The sequence below is a fragment of the Acinonyx jubatus genome, chromosome B3 (genome assembly GCF_027475565.1).
Source record: "Acinonyx jubatus isolate Ajub_Pintada_27869175 chromosome B3, VMU_Ajub_asm_v1.0, whole genome shotgun sequence".
NCBI classification, from domain to species: domain Eukaryota; kingdom Metazoa; phylum Chordata; class Mammalia; order Carnivora; family Felidae; genus Acinonyx; species Acinonyx jubatus.
Genome location: NC_069386.1, coordinates 73,043,568 through 73,060,910, shown reverse-complemented (window position 1 = coordinate 73,060,910; position 17,343 = coordinate 73,043,568). Strand labels below are relative to the sequence as shown.

At 46.9% G+C, this 17,343-nt stretch overlaps 2 protein-coding genes across 7 annotated transcripts; one reads left to right on the top strand and one right to left on the bottom strand.

The window, feature by feature from the left end:
- Positions 1 to 7,444: 7,444 nt before the first annotated feature.
- TINF2 (TERF1 interacting nuclear factor 2) lies at positions 7,445 to 13,222 on the top strand. Of its 3 annotated transcripts, none has more exons than XM_015086177.3 (9): positions 7,445 to 8,058; positions 8,196 to 8,300; positions 8,415 to 8,516; positions 8,596 to 8,703; positions 8,789 to 8,885; positions 9,050 to 9,512; positions 9,602 to 9,669; positions 9,767 to 9,858; positions 9,988 to 10,216. In XM_015086177.3, exons 1-9 carry the CDS (start codon positions 7,867 to 7,869, stop codon positions 10,159 to 10,161), a joined length of 1,401 nt encoding a protein of 466 aa, XP_014941663.1. In that variant the 5' UTR covers positions 7,445 to 7,866; the 3' UTR covers positions 10,162 to 10,216. The 3 variants fall into 3 exon arrangements, with proteins under 3 accessions (XP_014941663.1, XP_014941666.1, XP_014941664.1); XM_015086178.3 differs by lacking the exon at positions 9,988 to 10,216 and adding an exon at positions 12,207 to 13,222 and having other exon boundaries at positions 7,539 to 8,058; XM_015086180.3 differs by lacking the exons at positions 9,767 to 9,858; positions 9,988 to 10,216 and adding an exon at positions 12,207 to 13,222 and having other exon boundaries at positions 7,508 to 8,058.
- On the bottom strand, positions 10,656 to 17,292 carry GMPR2 (guanosine monophosphate reductase 2). 4 transcript variants are annotated; one of them, XM_015086181.3, is made up of 10 exons: positions 17,073 to 17,292; positions 16,576 to 16,696; positions 16,319 to 16,438; positions 14,079 to 14,162; positions 13,495 to 13,668; positions 12,662 to 12,743; positions 12,467 to 12,573; positions 12,240 to 12,282; positions 11,493 to 11,652; positions 10,656 to 11,290 (listed from the first exon to the last, which is right to left on the bottom strand). In XM_015086181.3, the coding sequence occupies exons 2-10, from the start codon at positions 16,660 to 16,662 to the stop codon at positions 11,101 to 11,103; spliced, it is 1,047 nt and encodes a 348-aa protein (XP_014941667.2). In that variant the 5' UTR covers positions 16,663 to 16,696; positions 17,073 to 17,292; the 3' UTR covers positions 10,656 to 11,100. The 4 variants fall into 4 exon arrangements, with proteins under 4 accessions (XP_014941667.2, XP_053080289.1, XP_014941669.2 ...); XM_053224314.1 differs by lacking the exon at positions 17,073 to 17,292 and adding an exon at positions 16,871 to 17,025; XM_015086183.3 differs by lacking the exons at positions 16,576 to 16,696; positions 17,073 to 17,292 and adding an exon at positions 15,658 to 15,734.
- Between the last annotated feature and the right edge of the window lie 51 nt (positions 17,293 to 17,343).

Genomic DNA, 17,343 nt, shown 5'->3' with positions numbered 1-17,343 from the left:
TTTTTTAATGTTTACTTATATTTGAGAGAAAGAGAGCACGAGCAGAGGAGGGGCAGAGAGAGGGAGACACAGAATCCAAAGCAGGCTCCAGGCTCTGAGCTGTCAGCACAGAGCCCGATGTGGGGCTCGAACTCACCAACCGTGAGATCGTGACCTGAGCTGAAGCCGGACACTTGACTGACTGAGCCACCCAGGCGCCGCTCCCAGCAAGTCTTGACGGTCTGTCTCCCATATACAGATGTCCAGAGTCTGACCACCCATCACCTCTTCAGCTCCCAGAACTCCCTTCATCTCTCACCTGGATTGTTGCCCCAGTCTCCTAATCATTTCCCCCACTTCCGTTTGTGCCCTCTGATACTCTGCTGTGCAGAATGGGTGGGTGAATCCAATCGTGTCAGTCCTCTGCTCAAAACCTTTGCGGGGGTGGGGGGTGGAACCTGGGTAGCTCAGTCAGTTAAGCGTCTGACTCTTGATTTCAGCTCAGGTCATGATCTCAAGGTTTGTGAGACCCATCCCCGTGTTGGGCTCTGTGCTAACAGCGTAGAGCCTGCTTGGAATTCTATCTCCCTCTCTCTGCCCCTCTCCCGCACTGGCACTCTCTCTCAAGATAAATAAACTTTAAAAACAAACAAAACCCAACAACCTTCTACGGGCCTGGCCCCTGACTTTCCTTCTGGAAGAACACTGCCCCCAGATTGCAAGCCCAGTCCCCTCCTGTTATTCAGGCCTCAGCTCACAGGTCCATCTCCTCAGGGAGCTCTTCCCTGACCTTCAATCTAATTTGTTTTCCTGCCCCCTGGTCTCTTTAGCATATCACCCAATTTGATTTCATGTCCTGCCAAGCACTTCTTGGCATTAGCATGTTTGTTTATTTATTAAATTGTCTCTTTTCTCTGAAATGTGAGTTTAGTAAGAACTGAGACTTTATCTGTCTGGTTCACACCCCTGTCCCAGGACTTATAACAGGGCCAATCACAGGACTGCACAAGAGATATTTGCTCCTTGCCATTTAAAAGCAACAACTTGCCATTAATAATAATAATAATAATAATAATAATAATAATAAAAGGGGGCGCCTGGGTGGCTCAGTCTGTTGAGCATCTGACTTCAGTTCAGGTCGTGATCTCACAGTTCATGACTTTGAGCCCCACATTGGGCTCTGTGCTGACAAGGTCAGAGCCTGGAACCTGCTTTGGATTCTGTGTCTCCCTCTCTGTCTCTGTTCCCCTCCAGCTTGCGCTCTGTCTCTCAAAAATAAACATTAAAAAAAATGTTTTTTATGTTTGTTTATTTTTGAGAGAAAGAGAGAGTATGTGTGTGTGAGCAAGGGGAGGAGCAGAGAGAGAGGGAGACACAGAATCCAAAGCAGGCTGTAGGCTCTGAGCTGTCAGCACAGACCCCAATGCAGGACTCCAACCCACAAACCAGAACATCATGATGTGAGCTGAAGTTGGATGCTTAACCCACTGAGACACCCAGGCACCACCCCCCTCCAAAAAAAAATTTTTTTTTAAAGTAACAACTTGCAAGATGTGATCTTTAATTGTTCCTTGAATTTATGGAGCAAACTCCAGTGGTATCCCTACATTTTTAATAACAAATGAACAAACACTGTCTACCATAGAGTGCCATGATTTATTTGATTAATCCCTCCTTGCTGGAAATTTCAGTCTTCCCAATGTTCTGCTCTTACATGCAGAGCTGGGATAAATATCCTTGTACAAGTGCATGTATCTTTGTGCTCATTTTTTATTTCCCTAAAATAACTTCTTAAAGTGAGAGTTATTGGGGGAAAAGGATTGAGCATCTGTAAGGTGGTCAAAACATTTTGTTAATTGGTTTCCAGAAAGAACAGCAACACAATAGTATCTCTTTTTATTGAACACCTGGCCAGCTTAAGATTTCTAACAATTTTGTAACTTGCTTCACATTTGTTCATTTTACCCTGGTCCCCTGTGGTTTGTTAGAGCTGAAACATACTTGAAGTCCTCAAAAAGGAAAACACAAACACAAAAAAAGGGGGAGGGCCAGCTGTTCTCCAAACACTTGGGGGAAGGAAGCGAATACATACATACCGAGGTCCTACTGTGAGTTAAGTTCAAATTGGGTGCTTGATAGGGGCATCTCCTTTAATTCTGTGGAGTTAGGCATTAGAATCCCTAGCGTCTTGGCTTACTGTGCTCTGGCCCTGTCCCTTTAGCTCTCCTCCACTGGAATGTAAGTCCCTGAGGACAGGGACCACCTCTCTCTTACGGGAGATTCACACAGTCTGTGACATGCGGCAGGTGCTCCATAAATATCTGTCGAATGGAGGATGAACTAAATTTGACGGTGATGGGGAGTCTGAGGGCTTGGGGGAGCAGTGGAGGATTGTGTTTTGGAGCATTTGTCGGAAGAATGCATGGTGCATGACTGGACCAGCTCTAGAAAAGCAAGATCAGTGGGCACCTGGGGAGCTGAGTAATAACCATCAGTACAGACTCCTACTGAGACTGTACCTCAGAAAATTGTACTAGGGAACCCTGTTTCCTGCTAGTTTATATTCGTTTATATGATTATTTCCTTGACATCATCCTCTGTATTACAGAGTGTCTTGTTTTGTTTTTAAATAACAAGAAGGTGTTATGAGTCTTGGTTTTACAAAATCCACTAGAGTTGCCCTCTTAGTTGGTGCCCCAGCACCGATGAGGCAGGTCATTGTCTCGGAGTCTTTGTGACCTGTTTTGATTCTCCTGGGACACCTGGTATACAAAGTTGATCACTAGGGAGGAGGTGGATTCTTTGCATCAGTAACCTAGTGTAAAGAACCAGTATTCTCTTTAATTCCTTCTGCCCTAACATTTACAGCTGGAAACATTAATGTGGACTGTGGTAGCTTCAACAGAGGTCTAAAAGCAGGGGAGGGGACCATCCCAGGCTTGGAGAACCAGGCTTGGTATCAGGGTCCCTGAATCCCAGCTGAGTGGGTTTGATTTGGCAAGGCTGATGGCTAATGCTAGAAGCTCCTACAGCCCCCTGGCCCAGGGAGCAAAGTCCGGACCTCGGTGTTGAAGCCTGAGAGTACATGTACCAACCTCTCTACTTGATTTTGTAAGAGGCCATTGAGGAGATAGAAGTATGGCAGACCCTGTGGACAGCAGGGCTCTCCCCAGATAAACATGGAGGCTAGAAGGCTGGGCCTTTTGGACGGAGTGCTTGGAAAATTCTAAAAGAAGTAAAAACACCAAAAGGAAGATTTTCTTTTCTGGATAGTAAGCCAGGTGGAGCTAATTACAAATACAAAAGCAAAAATTTACAAGATGTGACTTATAAATGTTTCCCAGATTTATGGATAAGACCATAATGGTTGCTCTTCTTCCCTCCCTCCCTCCCTTCCTACCTTTTTCTTTCTTTTTTGTTAAAGCTTATTTATTTATTTTGAGAGAGAGGGAGAGAGAGAGAGAATCCCAAGCAGGCTCCCTGCTGTCAGCACAAGCCTGACACGGGGTTTGAATCTCACAAACCGTGAGATCATGACCTGAGCTGAAATCAAGAGAGGCTTTAACTGACTGAGCCACCCAGTTGCCCCTGCACTTTTATTTTATTTTTAAATGTTTATTTATTTATTTTGAGAAAGAGAGATAGAGAGCAAGCAGGGGAGGGAGACAGAGAATCCCAAGCAGGCTCTGTGGCTGTCAGTTCAGAGCCCGACTTGGGGGCTCGAACTCACAAACTGTGAGATCATGACCTGAGCCAAAACCAAGAGTCACTTAACTGACTGTGAGCCACCCAGACACCCCTGAACTTTATTTAAAATAAAGTTAATTTTTTAAAATAATGGCTACTTTCAACTGTTCTAAGGTCTACCCTGGAAAGGGAATGTTTGTCCACATTTGGACCCGAGTTTTACAGGCGACATTGACTGGCAGGGTCCAGCCATGGTGGTGGCTAATGGACCCATTCCTTCACTTATTAAACAAACATTTAATGATGTGTGTCAAGCAATTAACTAAGTGGTGGTGCACAGGACAACCCTAGTTCTTGCCCTGTGGAGCTTGCAGTCTGAGAAAGAAACAGATTAACTGAATAACTGCATGAGACAAAGTAAGTAGCTCTGAAGTTTATAGCAAAGGCACGTGACCTAGCTTGCTTGTGGTGGTTAGGAAAGCTTTCCCTAAATAGGTGACCCTGGACCATATTTAGGCAGAAAGGGAAGGGAGATCACTACAGACAAAAGGAATAGCCTCTGCAAAGATCCTGTGGTGGGAGGGAATCTGGAAGAGTAAGCAAGACTCAAAGAAGGATAATGTGGCCAAGGCAGAGGAGCAAAGGGCAGAGTGGAGGAGGTGGAGTTGAGGAGTTGAGGGGTGCGGGGCCACACAAGGCGCCTCATAGGTCAGATTCAGGATCTTTGTCTTCCCTAGAGCAGTAAGAAACCTTTGAAAGCTTTAAGGAATTGGAGATGACATGGCCAGATTGTGTTTTGAACAGATTACTCTGCTTGTAGTGTCAAGAATAGATTGGAGCAGGGTTAGTGTGGAAGCAGAGACACAGACTGGAAGGCAACTCTAGTTGTTTATGCTAGAGATGGTAGTTTGGGCCAGCGTAGTGGTGCTGGAGACAGAGTGGAAAGCTTGCAGGAGTCCCTAGGAGATCGAATTTACACGACTTGGGGAAGGATGGGATGTAGCTGCGTGGAGGGTGGAGAGGAGCAGTAATAAGAAAACCCCCGGGTTTCAGGTTTGTGGAAGAGGACCAACTGAGTGCCATCCACTGATACAGGGACAGGTGTCCCTCATCAGAGACAGGAAACTGCAGGGGAAGTTGAGGTTCGGAGATACAGAGTCAATACCCTTTGTATAGCTCTCTTCTACCTGGAAATTTTCCTTCAGGTGACTTGGAAGATTTGGTTTTGGTTTGAATGAAACTGTTCCCTTACCCCGGGGTTCTTTGAGCATAGTCTCTAGACCACTTATATTAGAATCAACTGAGACATTAATCAAGAATTCAGATTTCTGGGTGCCAGCATAAACCTCATGAACCCGAATCCCTGGAGCAGAGGCCAAGAAGTCTGTATTTTAACAAGATCACTAAGAGGTTGACTCCTATGCACGGTAAGGACTGAGAACAATCACCTTCTCTTTTTCTTCTCTGCTGTACTGTTCTCCCTGCCCACACCCTTCTGGGGCCAGCAGTAGCCATGAGACTATGTGCCCAAAGTTCTCAGTTCTGACCACTTGTCTTCTTGAACCTTCGAATTTAAGAAGACTTGTAAGACAAGGGGTTTTCTAAGGCAGTAAAAGAGAAGGCTAAAAAAGGAGCTGTTTGTATTAGCTGTAAACATACAAACAAGGTGCTGTATGTACAAGAAAGAAACAAGGTCTTCCCTCAAGAGGCTCCCACCCAGTGGGAGTGACGGACATGTAAACATTCAGAATACAATGCACATGTAGTACTTACTATGAGCCGGGCACTGTTTCCTTTCTTTTCTTTTCTTTTCTTTTCTTTTCTTTTCTTTTCTTTTCTTTTCTTTTTTCTTTTCTTTTCTTTTTTAATTGTTTTTTTGTTTAACGTTTATTTATTTTTGAGAGACAGAGAGAGACAGTGTGAGTGGGGGAAAGGCAGAGAGAGAGGGAAACACAGAACCCGAAGCAGGCTCCAGACTCCGAGTTGTCAGCACAGAGCCTGATGTGGGGCTCAAACCCACAGAGAGATCATGACCTGAGCTGAAGCCGGGCGCTCAACTGACTGATCCACCCAGGCGCCCCAAGGAACTGTTTCGAGTGCTTTATATTTACTAATTTATTTAATCTTTACAACAACCTTCCAAGATAGGTTCTGTGTGACAATGGTGGTGATAAAAAGATGTATTGAGGATCCCAAGAAGAGAACTATGATGGGCTTCATGGAGGTGGATGAACCACAAAAGATGAGAAAAAGTGAAGTCCAAGAGGCATGGAGGACAGAGGAATCATCCAGTATGCACCATGCACAGAAATGTAAGACAACACGGTATATTTGGAAAATGAAAACAATTTGATGAAGTCTGGCATATAGGTGCATAAGGGCAAAGTGGCAAGGAGTATGGATGAAGAGAAATTTGGCCAGATCATTAAAAATCCTTTTGCCCTATTTCAGAGCTTGGGCTTTCTTTTGAATGTAAGAGAGGGCTTTCAGTTAGGAATGATACGATCAGTTTTGCATTTCACAAGATTCATGATGAGAGCAACGTGGAAAAGAAATTAGAAAGGAGTTGGACTGAAGATGAGAGGTTGGTGAGAGAAAAACTTGAAATAGGAAAGAGAGAGTGAGAATGAAAATGGAGGTGGGTTGGAAGTTTCCATAGGAAGTAGAACTGATTACACTTGATGATGGATTGGATGTGGAGAGGAGGGAGGAATGAGTTAAGGGCTATGGTCTGGGTTTCTAACCCACAGGTGAGGAGAGGTGCCCTGCACAGAAATATAAAGCCCAGGAGGAAGAGCAGAATTTAAAAGGGAAGATAATGTCCAGTGTTCTGTCCAGAAATCTCTGTGGATCACCTCAGCAGAATGACCTTGGGTGGCTCAAGGAGGGATCCTGCAGGTACTACCTCTAAGAGAGGAGATGGTCCAAGACAAGGGTAGTTCCACTAAATCCTTACAATGTAGTCAGGGAAGGTAATTCATTCAACCAACTTTTTTTTTTTTTTTAAGAAAAAATGTTAATGTTTATTTATTTTTGAGAGACAGAGAGTGTGACGGGGAAGGGGCAGAGAGAGAGAGACAGATCCCAAGCAGGCTCCGTGCTGACAGCAGAGAGCCCAATATGGGGCTGGAACTCACAAACTGTGAGATTATGACCTGAGCAGAAGTCAGACGCTTAACGGAATGAGCCACCCAGGTGCATCTCATTCAACCAACATTTAAAGAATACAACCTGTGTGCCAGGTTCTGTACTTGGTGATGAAAATAAAGGAGAGGCACCAGGAAGAGTGACAAGGAGACAGACAAGTAAGTCGATCACATTGAGGGGCTGACTGGAGTAAGCCAACAACAGAAATCCGAAAAAGGAAAACTAATTTTTCATTTATTTTAAAATTACAGGGTACAAAAAAAAAAAAAAAAGATATCAAACACAGAAAAGCACAGTCTGACCATCCAGAGAAAACCAAGTTAACAACCTGATGTATCTTTTCAAACTTTGTTCAGTACTTTATTTTTTAAAGACGGGCGCCCTCTCCTGTTTTGTGAAAGAAACAGTCGAATTTTTACTGGAGGTGGCTCGTCGCCGGGAAGGCTTTGCTGGCGCTGCTTTGAGGCCAGGATTTGAAGAATCGTATTTCAATGGAGAAGACGACGGGGAAGGGCAAGGCATGATCCTCGCTTTCCACACAACCAAGCCACGCCTTAGCGAAGGACGTGACTTTGTACGCTCCGCGAAGAAAGGCGGAGGTCCGGAGAGCCACGATCAGCTGTGACACCGGACGGAGATAGCGGGGGCGGAAGGGACGCCCTATCTGTTGGGGCGTGGCCTTATGACGCGATGTCACGTCTCCCTGTCTGATGTCCTATTGGTTCTCCATTACCGCCCTTTTCCGGGGCCGATAGACTGGCCGCAGGGGCCGGAAGTGGGGTAGCCCTCGGCTGCAGGGGCGGCGGTGTGGAAAACAGCGAATCTGGTGCTATTGTAGCTGGCCAGCTTCTCCATTCAGGCTCCATCCCGAGTTGAAGACCTCCAGGATTCTGGTGACCTATGGAAGGGATCGGATCGTGAATTATCCGGCGCAGATCCAAATAGCCTAGCCGCTGAGAGGCACCGGAAGCTTCGCCTCTAGGAGGAGTGAAGAAGGCTCGCCTTGGAAGAAGGAACCCATAGGGACTGCCCCCGGGGCGGAGCCCGCCGACCATGACCACGCCCCCGGGGGCCGGTCCCGCGGCTCTGCGCTTCGCAGCCGCGGCCACCTGGCAAGTGGTGCGGGGACGCCGCGTGGAGCATTTCCCCCGGGTATTAGAGTTTTTGCGATCACTGCGCGCTGCTGCCCCTGGCTTGGTTCGCTACCGCCACCATGAACGCCTGTGTATGGGCCTAAAGGCCAAGGTATTGGAGCCATTAGGAACTGGAAGACGGGAAAGGGGCGGGATGCGAGGGGACCAGACAGGGCCGACTGCTTGGCGTTGGGACTGGTTGGAAAAGGGCAGCTTGCCCTGAGATTCTGAGTTTAGTACCCTTCACAGGTAGTAGTGGAGCTGATCTTGCAGGGCCGGCCGTGGGCCCAAGTTCTGAATGCCCTACATCACCACTTCCCAGAGTCTGGACCTGTAGTGCGGGACCCGAAAGCTGTGAGTAATCCCTGGTACGAGCCCTTTCCCGTTAACACGGTGCCACAAAGTGGCTTCTCCCGGCCACTGGATCCTGGTGACCCTAAGTTTTCTGCTTTTCCTTATCCTCAACAGACAAAGCAGGATCTGAGGAAGATCTCAGAGGCACAGAAAACCTTTTGCCAACAGGTGAAGCAACTAGCAGAGACCCCAGTGGACTTGGCTTCCAAGCTGCAGGTGAGACTGGCTGGTTTGGAAGCTGTTATGTGGCTAATTTCCCTAGCCCTCTTCTGACTTGCTTCTCTCCTCACTGCAGGAACTTGAACAAGAGTATGGGGAACCCTTTTTGGCTGCCATGGAAAAGCTGTTTTTTGAATACCTGTGTCAGCTGGAAAAAGCACTGCCTGCATTGCAGGCACAGCAGGTTTTGTTGGGGCCAAATAAGGGCAGAGTGTGGGATGGTTGTATCGAGGACTGTGGTCTCCATGCCTCTCACCCTCTGCCCACAGCTTCAAGATGTGCTGAGCTGGATGCAGCCTGGAGTTTCTATCACTTCTTCTTTTGCCTTGAGCCAATATGGTGTGGACATGGGGTGGCCACTTCCAGGTACTAGGACCATCTGGGAGAACTAGGAACTTGGGGGTAGACTGTTTGGCCGGAGACCTTTTGAGATGGGCTATTTGAAGGGTTACATGGGCCTGAGGCATAAGAAACCAGATGGAGCTGTGTTAGTATCTCTTATTTATAAGGAGCTTCATTTTCTTTTTCAGAGCGCTTGGTTACTGATTCAGTGAGCGTGACAGAGCCCATGGAGCAGAGTCCTCCTCAGCAACCAAAGCTAGTACTTCATGATCCATCGCCAAAAGCCAGGCCTAGCTCATACCTTTCTCGGGGACTAGCCTCAAGGAAGAACCCAGAACCTTTGGCTGGCCACCACTTCAATCTGGCTCCTCTAGGCCGGCGAAGAATCCAGTCCCGATGGGCATCCACTAAGGGAGACCATAAGGAGCGCCCTACAGTCATGCTGTTCCCCTTTAGGAATCTGGGTTCACCAAGCCAGATCATATCTGAGCCTGAGAGCAGGGAAGAACGTGAAACACACACGGCAGATCTGGCAGGTGCTGCGGGCATGAGAGCAGCTTCCACTGGAAAGTCTAAGAGTCCATCCCAGACCCTGGGGGGAAGAGCTCTGAAGGAGAACCCAGTTGACTTGTTTGCTTCAGAGAAAGAAGAGTGAGTGGAACAGTTGCTTCTCCCTGCAAACAGCCCATTCTTTGCCTGTTTTCCCGTTACCTTATCTTCTTTGCTTGCTCCCACTTCAGGAATTGCTTGGTTTGCCCCATGGACCCCCTGAGACTGTCATTATCACCTCCTAAGGCTAGGAAGCCAGGTAAGTGTCTTGGGTCAGGAGCCAGCCTCCTCTCCTGGGGATTCTTCAGGGCCTGTTCACCTAGAAGGGTACTTTGACTCTGGTTTCCTTCTTGCAGTGTGTCCCCCATCTCTGTGCAGCTCTGTCATTACCATAGGGGACTTGGTTTTGGACTCTGATGAAGAAGAAAATGACCAGAGGGAAGGAAGGGTGAGTAGGAAGGAACAGAAAGCTGGGGAAGAGGATGAGCAGAACAAGACAGAAACCCCACATGCTCCAGAATATGGAGGGCTCAGGGAATAAGATGATGATAGGATCTCCCTGCTCCCTTCTCTGCAGGAGTCTCTGGAAAACTATCAGAAGACAAAGTTTGACACCTTGATCCCCACCTTCTATGAATACCTCCCTACTTCTGGCCCCAGTGCTGTGTCTGTCCCTTCCATGACCATGCAGACAGGTCTAGACACTTATGATAGGACTGGAATTCTCTCTGCACTCCACCTGTCTCCCTGAGCTCTACACACAGTTTAGTGGAAATAAAGTGGAAGCCCAGGTTTGGGTTCCCTGACTGCCTTGCTAAAATTACTTTGTAATACTTGTTAATTAAGATTTGGATTTATTAAAATACTGTCTTGGTGTGAGAAAGGGGAATTAAGGCTTCTATAAAGTCAGTGTAGGTCATTCCTTAGAACTGGCTTCTCCAGGGCTGGAGGAATTCCTTTGCCTTTTTATTTCCGATGGAAAATGTTGTTCAGATGTGCCAAGAAGGGTTGATAGCCTGGAAGAGAAATTTCCCTTTGCTATTTTAAAAATATCTATGTGCCCTGATACCAGAATGTACTTTGTAAATTCTCATGCTGCCAGGTGGTGGGGGTGGTGGCACTGAAATGGAGATACTTCATGGAAAAATACTGTCTTTGACTCTACTGGGTCAGTGCCAACTCCACTTCCACTTGTCCCGGAGCAGCACCCAGATGCCAGCCTTGTGCAGAAAGATACAGAATCTCTTATAGTCATTGGGATCTCTTTATTGAGATACTTAAAATACATCAACATTTCTGAGCTTTTTAGGTGTTCAAAGATACTATTTAATGAAGTTCATTAACAAAACATGATATCAGGAGAGTAACTCATCCAGACCAAGGCCATATTAAACACTTAGGCAGGAGTCATTATCTTTTCCTTTCCATAATCTTCCAGATGCTGCGTCCCCAGATTTGCATTTGATTACCTTACTTCATTTTCTCAGCCTGCTTTCCTTGCTTCCTCCCCAGTGAGTACCCTGGGCATTTTGTGCGTACAGAGTACAGATTTATTGCAGAAGCCCTCAGGAGTAAGGCAACAGGAAATAACCGAGTGATAAATAGCCATAGTAGCTGGCGTGTGTGAGGAGCCCATTGGGAGGCCCTGTGCTAGGCTGCTAGTGCTTTGAGAGGGCACAGCTGCTCAGGTCTAGCTGTCATCACTGAAGATTGGATTCACCTGCTGGGTGACTCGGATAAAGGTGGTTCTCCGGCTCAACTCCTTCAGTTTAGCTGCTCCCACGTAGGTACATGTGGAACGGATGCCTCCAAGGATGTCTCGGATGGTATGGTCGACATCCCCTTTAAAGGGCACCTCCACTGTCTTTCCCTCTGAGGCCCTTAGAGGAGGAAAATCTTTCTAACCTTTTCTTTTTGGATTTCTTAAGCCCGACAGCACCTCCCCAGTCTCTAGCATTGAGCCCCAGTTCACCACTTTTCCTCCAAGAATGTACCAAGCATTTCCCAGCAGCCAGAGTTCTGCCACCACCCTGCTTAGTCACAATTTCCAGGAACCCTCAGCTCCTGGACCTCTGCACATACCTGTATTCAGCCACGCCCCCAGCATACTTCTTCATGGCCATTTCAGAACTCATCCCATAGAAGAGCTTGTACTTCTTGCCATCCCTCTCGATGAGCTCACCACCTGACTCATTGTGCCCAGCCAGCATGCCACCCAGCATCACAAAGTCAGCTCCTGCCCCTGCCAGCATCAACAAGGGGAAAAGAGAATTGAATCTGGCCCACGCGCCCATATGCCCACCCCTGGAAGCAACTCATGCCAAATTCTCAGTCCTGACAATGATTCTAACATCTTCCTGGTTTTGTTTCCCTAGCTGACCCACAACTCACACAGGCCTGCTCTGCTCTGGCCTCTACTCCTCAGTGAGCCTGATTTCCCCAAGAATTTAAAAAGAGCCTCTGGAGATTCCTTGCCTGGGTTTTGCTTTTTTTTTTTTTTTGCTGCTTTTACCATCTGGTCATTTCTTTGTACTATGTGCAGCTAAACAAGAGACTCCAAGTGTCCTAGGGGCAAAGGTCTCTAACTTTAGTCCAACAGTCTGAGGGATGCTACAGATGGAGCTGGCATGCTGTGCAGTCTGTATCAGAGTCTCAGGGTTTCCCCTGCTGGCTTGCCCCAGGTGACACCACGGGCTTCAGGGTCATTAGTTCATATTGTCAAAAAATCTGAACGGCTTTCTCAGCCTTTCCAAGCCTGATCCTTGGCCCTCAGAGGTGACTTATCCTCTTCTACAGGACCCTCCGTCCACACTCTCCCAGCACCCTTACCGAAAGCCTTGGCCACATCCCCTGGACAGCTGCAGCCTCCATCCTGCAAAGTGAAGAGCACTGTGAAGAGATAACGTGGATTTCCCAAGTACTAGGAGCGATGTCCCCATGGCCCACCTCAAAGCTGACGGGAACCCGGGAGTTCTGATCCACCGCTACCACAGCCTCCACACCCAGAACACTCAGCTGTCTGGCAGCCTCATTCCCTCCCCTGCCCTTGGCCTTACTGAAATGATGTGGCCTTTGAGGCCATGAGCAGCATCTGCACACTCCATCACTGCACTGAGCTGTGGATACCCCACTCCAGTTTTCTTCCGAGTGGTGCACACGGAACCTGAGAAGAACATAATGAAAAGAGTAGCGTGCTCCACAGGCGTTCGCCACTGGAGAGGTAGCCAGTGGCCCCCCGTAAACCAACTTACCTGGTCCTATTCCTACTTTGATGATGTCAGCCCCAGAGAGGATCAGCTCTTCCACCATCTCTCCTGTTACCACATTCCCTGCCTGAGACAGAGCAATCAAAACAGAGCACTCTTGGGGTTGGAAACGAGAGGAGGCTGCGCGCTTTCATATACGGTATGCCTGGACCATGACCTTCCAACAGAATTACAAAGAGGGTACCTAGGGTCCCTCTACTGGGAACGAACTCTGCTTCCCAAGCTGAGGTAAGGAGGTGAGTGGCCAGTGGCGCTGTTGCACTAGGGTGAAGTTGGGGTACAACTGGACCAAGGCCAAAGCTGATTTACAGTAATTTATCTCCCCGTCCCTGCCAAGAGACCCAAACACATCCTGTCCTTCATCTGTTACATCATAAAATCTCTGGCTTCAGGCAAAGGGGAAAACGTGGTAATATAAGCTAAATACCCATTTGCACAGCTCTATTTATTTTTGGTGGACGGTACAGAGAGACCCCTTGATGCTGTGGAGAAAATAAGGCCTTATCACTCCCCAAAGCTTGTAAAAAAATAAATAAATAAAACTTATTTTCATGCGACTCCTTTAATACGATTCTAGTACGTGTCCACTTCAGTGGACACCATAGGTGGGCACAAGGCATATGAAAAGGGACAGAGATAACTGCACTAACCAATCTATACATTTTAAGTGTGGGACCATGGATGATCACCCAGAGCCATGATTAAGCGGTCTAGGAAAATCAAAATGCAACGGAGGAGAAATGATGTAACAAAATGGGAGTGTCAGGAAAGAGTGGGAGGAAGAGGAACATACCAACTACAGAGTAATAGAAACATACCATAATAGTGTGTTTGGGGAAGCGCTTCCGTACATCCTTTACAAACTCCACAAAGTGCTCAGAGTAGCCATTTGCCACGTCCAGGCATATATATTTCACTTGGGGAACAGCTTCCAGGATCTGTTCCAGTTGCTCAAAGTCAGAAGAGCCCATACCTGAGCTGGCAGCCAAATGCTGTGAGAGAAACAGAGCCATTGGCATGGGAGGCATGAGACAGTCTGTGGCATGTCACAAAAGACCCAGTGAGGAGCCGGCAGGCTGGGAAGGTGAGGGTTAGTCCTCAGAAAGCCAAACAGAGATTCCTAGAAGGGCTCCTCGGTGGCTCAGTCGGTTAAATGTCCAACTCTTGATTTTGGCTCGGGTCATGATCTCACGGTTTGTGAGATCAAGCCCCACGTTGGGCCCTGCATTGACAGCGTGGAGCCTGCTTGGGATTCTCTCTCTCTCTCTCTCTCTCTCTCTCTCTGTGTCCCTCCCCGACTCATGCACACCCATGTGCTCTCTCTCTCAAACAAACACACAAACAAACAGAAGATTCCTGGAAAACTGGGATGAAGAAGGGACCAGGAAAAGACTAAGATTACCTGAAGACAGTCAGGATTCTGGCTAGCAAAGTCTTTCCACTGCTCGAGGCTGTAGTGTTTATGGACAGCTGTGAAGAGGGAGAACTGGGGAAAAGAAAGAGTCATCAAAAAGGAGAGAACTAGCAACTCTTTTTCTAGACATAGACCTTTATAGTAAGTATTCTTTCTGAGGAAGAAAATGAACTTTGGAAAGCAACTTGAAGAAGCCACTGGTTGAGCTGGGTTTAGTTTAGCCCTTATTCTCCCTATAAATAACCAGTAGGGCATTTTGTCATAAGCTAGTGCTTGTCCGACACCCTGACCCAAGTACTAAGTCATCTGGACTGGATTTCACCTGTCAGAAGATACAGGGGCTTCTGACTTAAAAGGTGACAGAGACGAGCTGTTGCTGCAGTGGAACAAGCAGCAGACAAGAACATAACCATGAAGAGGGTGGACGGAGCCAGTGTCTGCCTGCACAGACTCAGCCCCTCCTCCTATGGTAACCCAGTACTGAATTAACCTAGTTTTTGGTATCTTCTGGTCCAATAATTCAGTGAGTCTAAATGTTCACAAGAGGTCAGACCTTAATGGAGCCAGTAAAGTGCTACCCCATTCTTTCTCCATCTCCACTGGAGTAAAGGACAAATTTTCTGGAGACATGGACCAACCTAAAAAGTCTATTTCATTCCATCCATTTCGGTCAACCAAGTTTAAGGATACAATTAACTCCTCAGACTTGTATTCCCTAGGTCATCAAATTGCAAACAATATCCCAATGCTTTGAGAAAGGCATTCAAAGACAGCTGTGAATACTGGTACTTGTGCTTTAAAAGTCCAGACATGCAAATAGACAAGAGAGCAGCTGACAGAGACAACCCAAATCTTGCAACTGATAAGAAATCCAAGGAAGTCATGTATCAGCCAGCAGTAAGGACATCTTATTGCTATACTTAACTCATCAACACTACCTCGCTAAAGCTGGTATTGAATTCCACTTTCTCAGCAACACTCTGCTATCCACATGCTGATACATAAAGAAAAATCACCCTAGAAGGTCAGTAGACCTTGGAGATATACTGATATAGTGTGACATGATGAGCACATCCAATTATGTACCGAGCTAGAGATCTAGAAGAAAGACGCTTATATCCAGCTTTATGATTACTGTGAAACTTGTCTCTGTCGCTAAAACCTGATTTCTTTAGCACTCATCAGCAGTACTGAAAAGCCAGTCTCAACATAAAGCATTAAAACAGTCCCCATAAAGTCCATGTATTATAGCATGTCTGTTAATGCTGAAGTCAGAGTCACTATTCCTCAACTCTACTGGGCAGAGCAGGCGGACAATGGACAAGAAGATTCCTAAGCAGTTAGTGAATGACAACAGCAAAAAAGTACTAAAACTGTATAACTATCAACTTCAGAGAAGTGACAACAGACATTCCACAAAGACTTACAGCAATCAAAAATAGAGAAAGGGAGATGAAGTCCTTAAGGCTAACAGAGCCACAAGCAGCAGCAGAATCCATCAATCAGGGCTACATAGATTAACCAGAAGAATGCATATGTTCCTTGAGTGCCCAGAATAACTATCTACCTTTTCAGCTACAAGTATAGAGGCAGGTAATATTACTGATGGGAGCAGCATCTTCTATTTTCAAAGTGAACAATAACCTGTGTGTAAGAAAAACACATTAAAAAAAAAACAAAACACATTCCATTTTGAGCACAGGAATTCCCAGGAACCTAGGATTCAAAGAAGAGGAAGATTAAAAAATAAAAATTAAAAAAGGATAGCATATATAAAAGAAAGAAAATTAGTAAGCTGCTTCTCTAGGATCTTCTAGCTAGGAATTTTTGAATGCTCACACTGTATTTAGTTTCTGGACTAAAACAGTGAATATTTAGTGTCCTGAACGATGGTGTAAACTGGAAGGATGAATGTGATTTGGAGGGGGTGACCTGGGTGGTGGAAAAAGTTGCCAGGGTGTATATAAACTGCTGGTCAGAACAAAAGTGAAAGTTATCTATCAGAAAAATGGGGGGAAACTTAGCTTTGAATCTTACTATTTCAGGCATGCCTTTGAACTTATCATATACAGAGCATTAGTATTGGAGAAAATGGATAAAATAGTAAGTTGAAACATCCTGTTACTTGCCAGAGAGCTGACTTGGGGTGGGGGTGGGGATGCAGGTACCTCTGCAGTCAGCCCATATAACTGGACACCAGTGAGGAACCTGCATGAGGGAAGTCCTACCTTACAGAGAACCTTGGCCATCTCAAAGGTGCCCACAGTATCCATATTAGCAGCAATGATGGGGATCCCAGTATACATCTGCTTTGAGTTCCGAAATGAAAAGGATCTTGTGAGATCCACCTGCAGATATGAACAGGAAACCGAGCATTTTATTCATCAGGTAAATGAGTACTGCAGGAGGACAAGAACTAGGACTCTTTCTCAGTACTGGCCCATCAGGAGCTTGGGGTCAAGTGCAACTAGGAAAGCAGTCTCACCTCACTTCGAGACTTAAGGGTACTGCGTTTGGGCCTCAACAAGACATCCTTGAAGTCCAGTTTGACGTCGTTATCGATGTGAGGCATGGCAGGGACCTCGGGATAGCGACCAATCTGAGAGCTGGAAGGTAGGGAAAGTCAGGAGAGGGGAGCTGAACCAATTTCCCCATAGGCCTTAATGCCCTCTTAGAGCTAACTGCATAACTCATCTCTCTCCTTGCTTAAATTGTGGAAGGTCAGGGCACTGGCTGAAGCTCATTGACTGTCATCTCATCTGTGTCATGGTTACAATTACCCGGTATCTCCATCCCAGGTACCAGTTGTGGGGGAGAAGAATTGGGATGGAGTCTTGAGAGACCCTAAAAATGTGTATTCCCTCCCCCCACTACTCTTCCTTCTCCCACCCTTGCAAAGAGCAATTTGGGGTAAGAGGCTGATTTGGGGGTGAGAAGAAATAGGGGGTTCCCACAACTAGTTTCCGGAATAGGGGTACTCACTTCCTGTCGCCGTGGCACAGGTGGCAGTTGACCAAAGTCGCCCTTGCTTAGCAACTAGGCTCGTGAAGCCCCGCTGAGCTTTGTGGGCCACGCCAACAGGTTCCGCTAATTGCCGGCGAAAAGGATTAACTGAGGCATTCTATTTTCGGCGGTGGCCGTGCGAGGCCTTCTGGGTAACAGAGTTCACACACCGAGGTTGCCGTTGGACCCTAGGGGCGGGAGACTACGATTCCCAGGATGGGACGCGCGGAGCTGTCCCCCGGCATGATGG

Excerpts from the sequence above, each read along its gene's own strand:
- TINF2 (XM_015086177.3), top strand. The coding sequence starts at position 7,867 with ATGACCACGCCCCCGGGGGCCGGTCCCGCGGCTCTGCGCTTCGCAGCC. Across the intron at positions 8,704-8,788 it reads CTGCATTGCAGGCACAGCAG|CTTCAAGATGTGCTGAGCTG; the intron begins GTTTTGTTGGGG and ends CTCTGCCCACAG. Across the intron at positions 9,670-9,766 it reads TCCTAAGGCTAGGAAGCCAG|TGTGTCCCCCATCTCTGTGC; the intron begins GTAAGTGTCTTG and ends TCCTTCTTGCAG.
- GMPR2 (XM_015086181.3), bottom strand. The coding sequence starts at position 16,662 with ATGCCTCACATCGATAACGACGTCAAACTGGACTTCAAGGATGTCTTG. Across the intron at positions 13,669-14,078 it reads AGAATCCTGACTGTCTTCAG|CATTTGGCTGCCAGCTCAGG; the intron begins GTAATCTTAGTC and ends TTTCTCTCACAG. Across the intron at positions 12,574-12,661 it reads CAAAGTAGGAATAGGACCAG|GTTCCGTGTGCACCACTCGG; the intron begins GTAAGTTGGTTT and ends TGTTCTTCTCAG.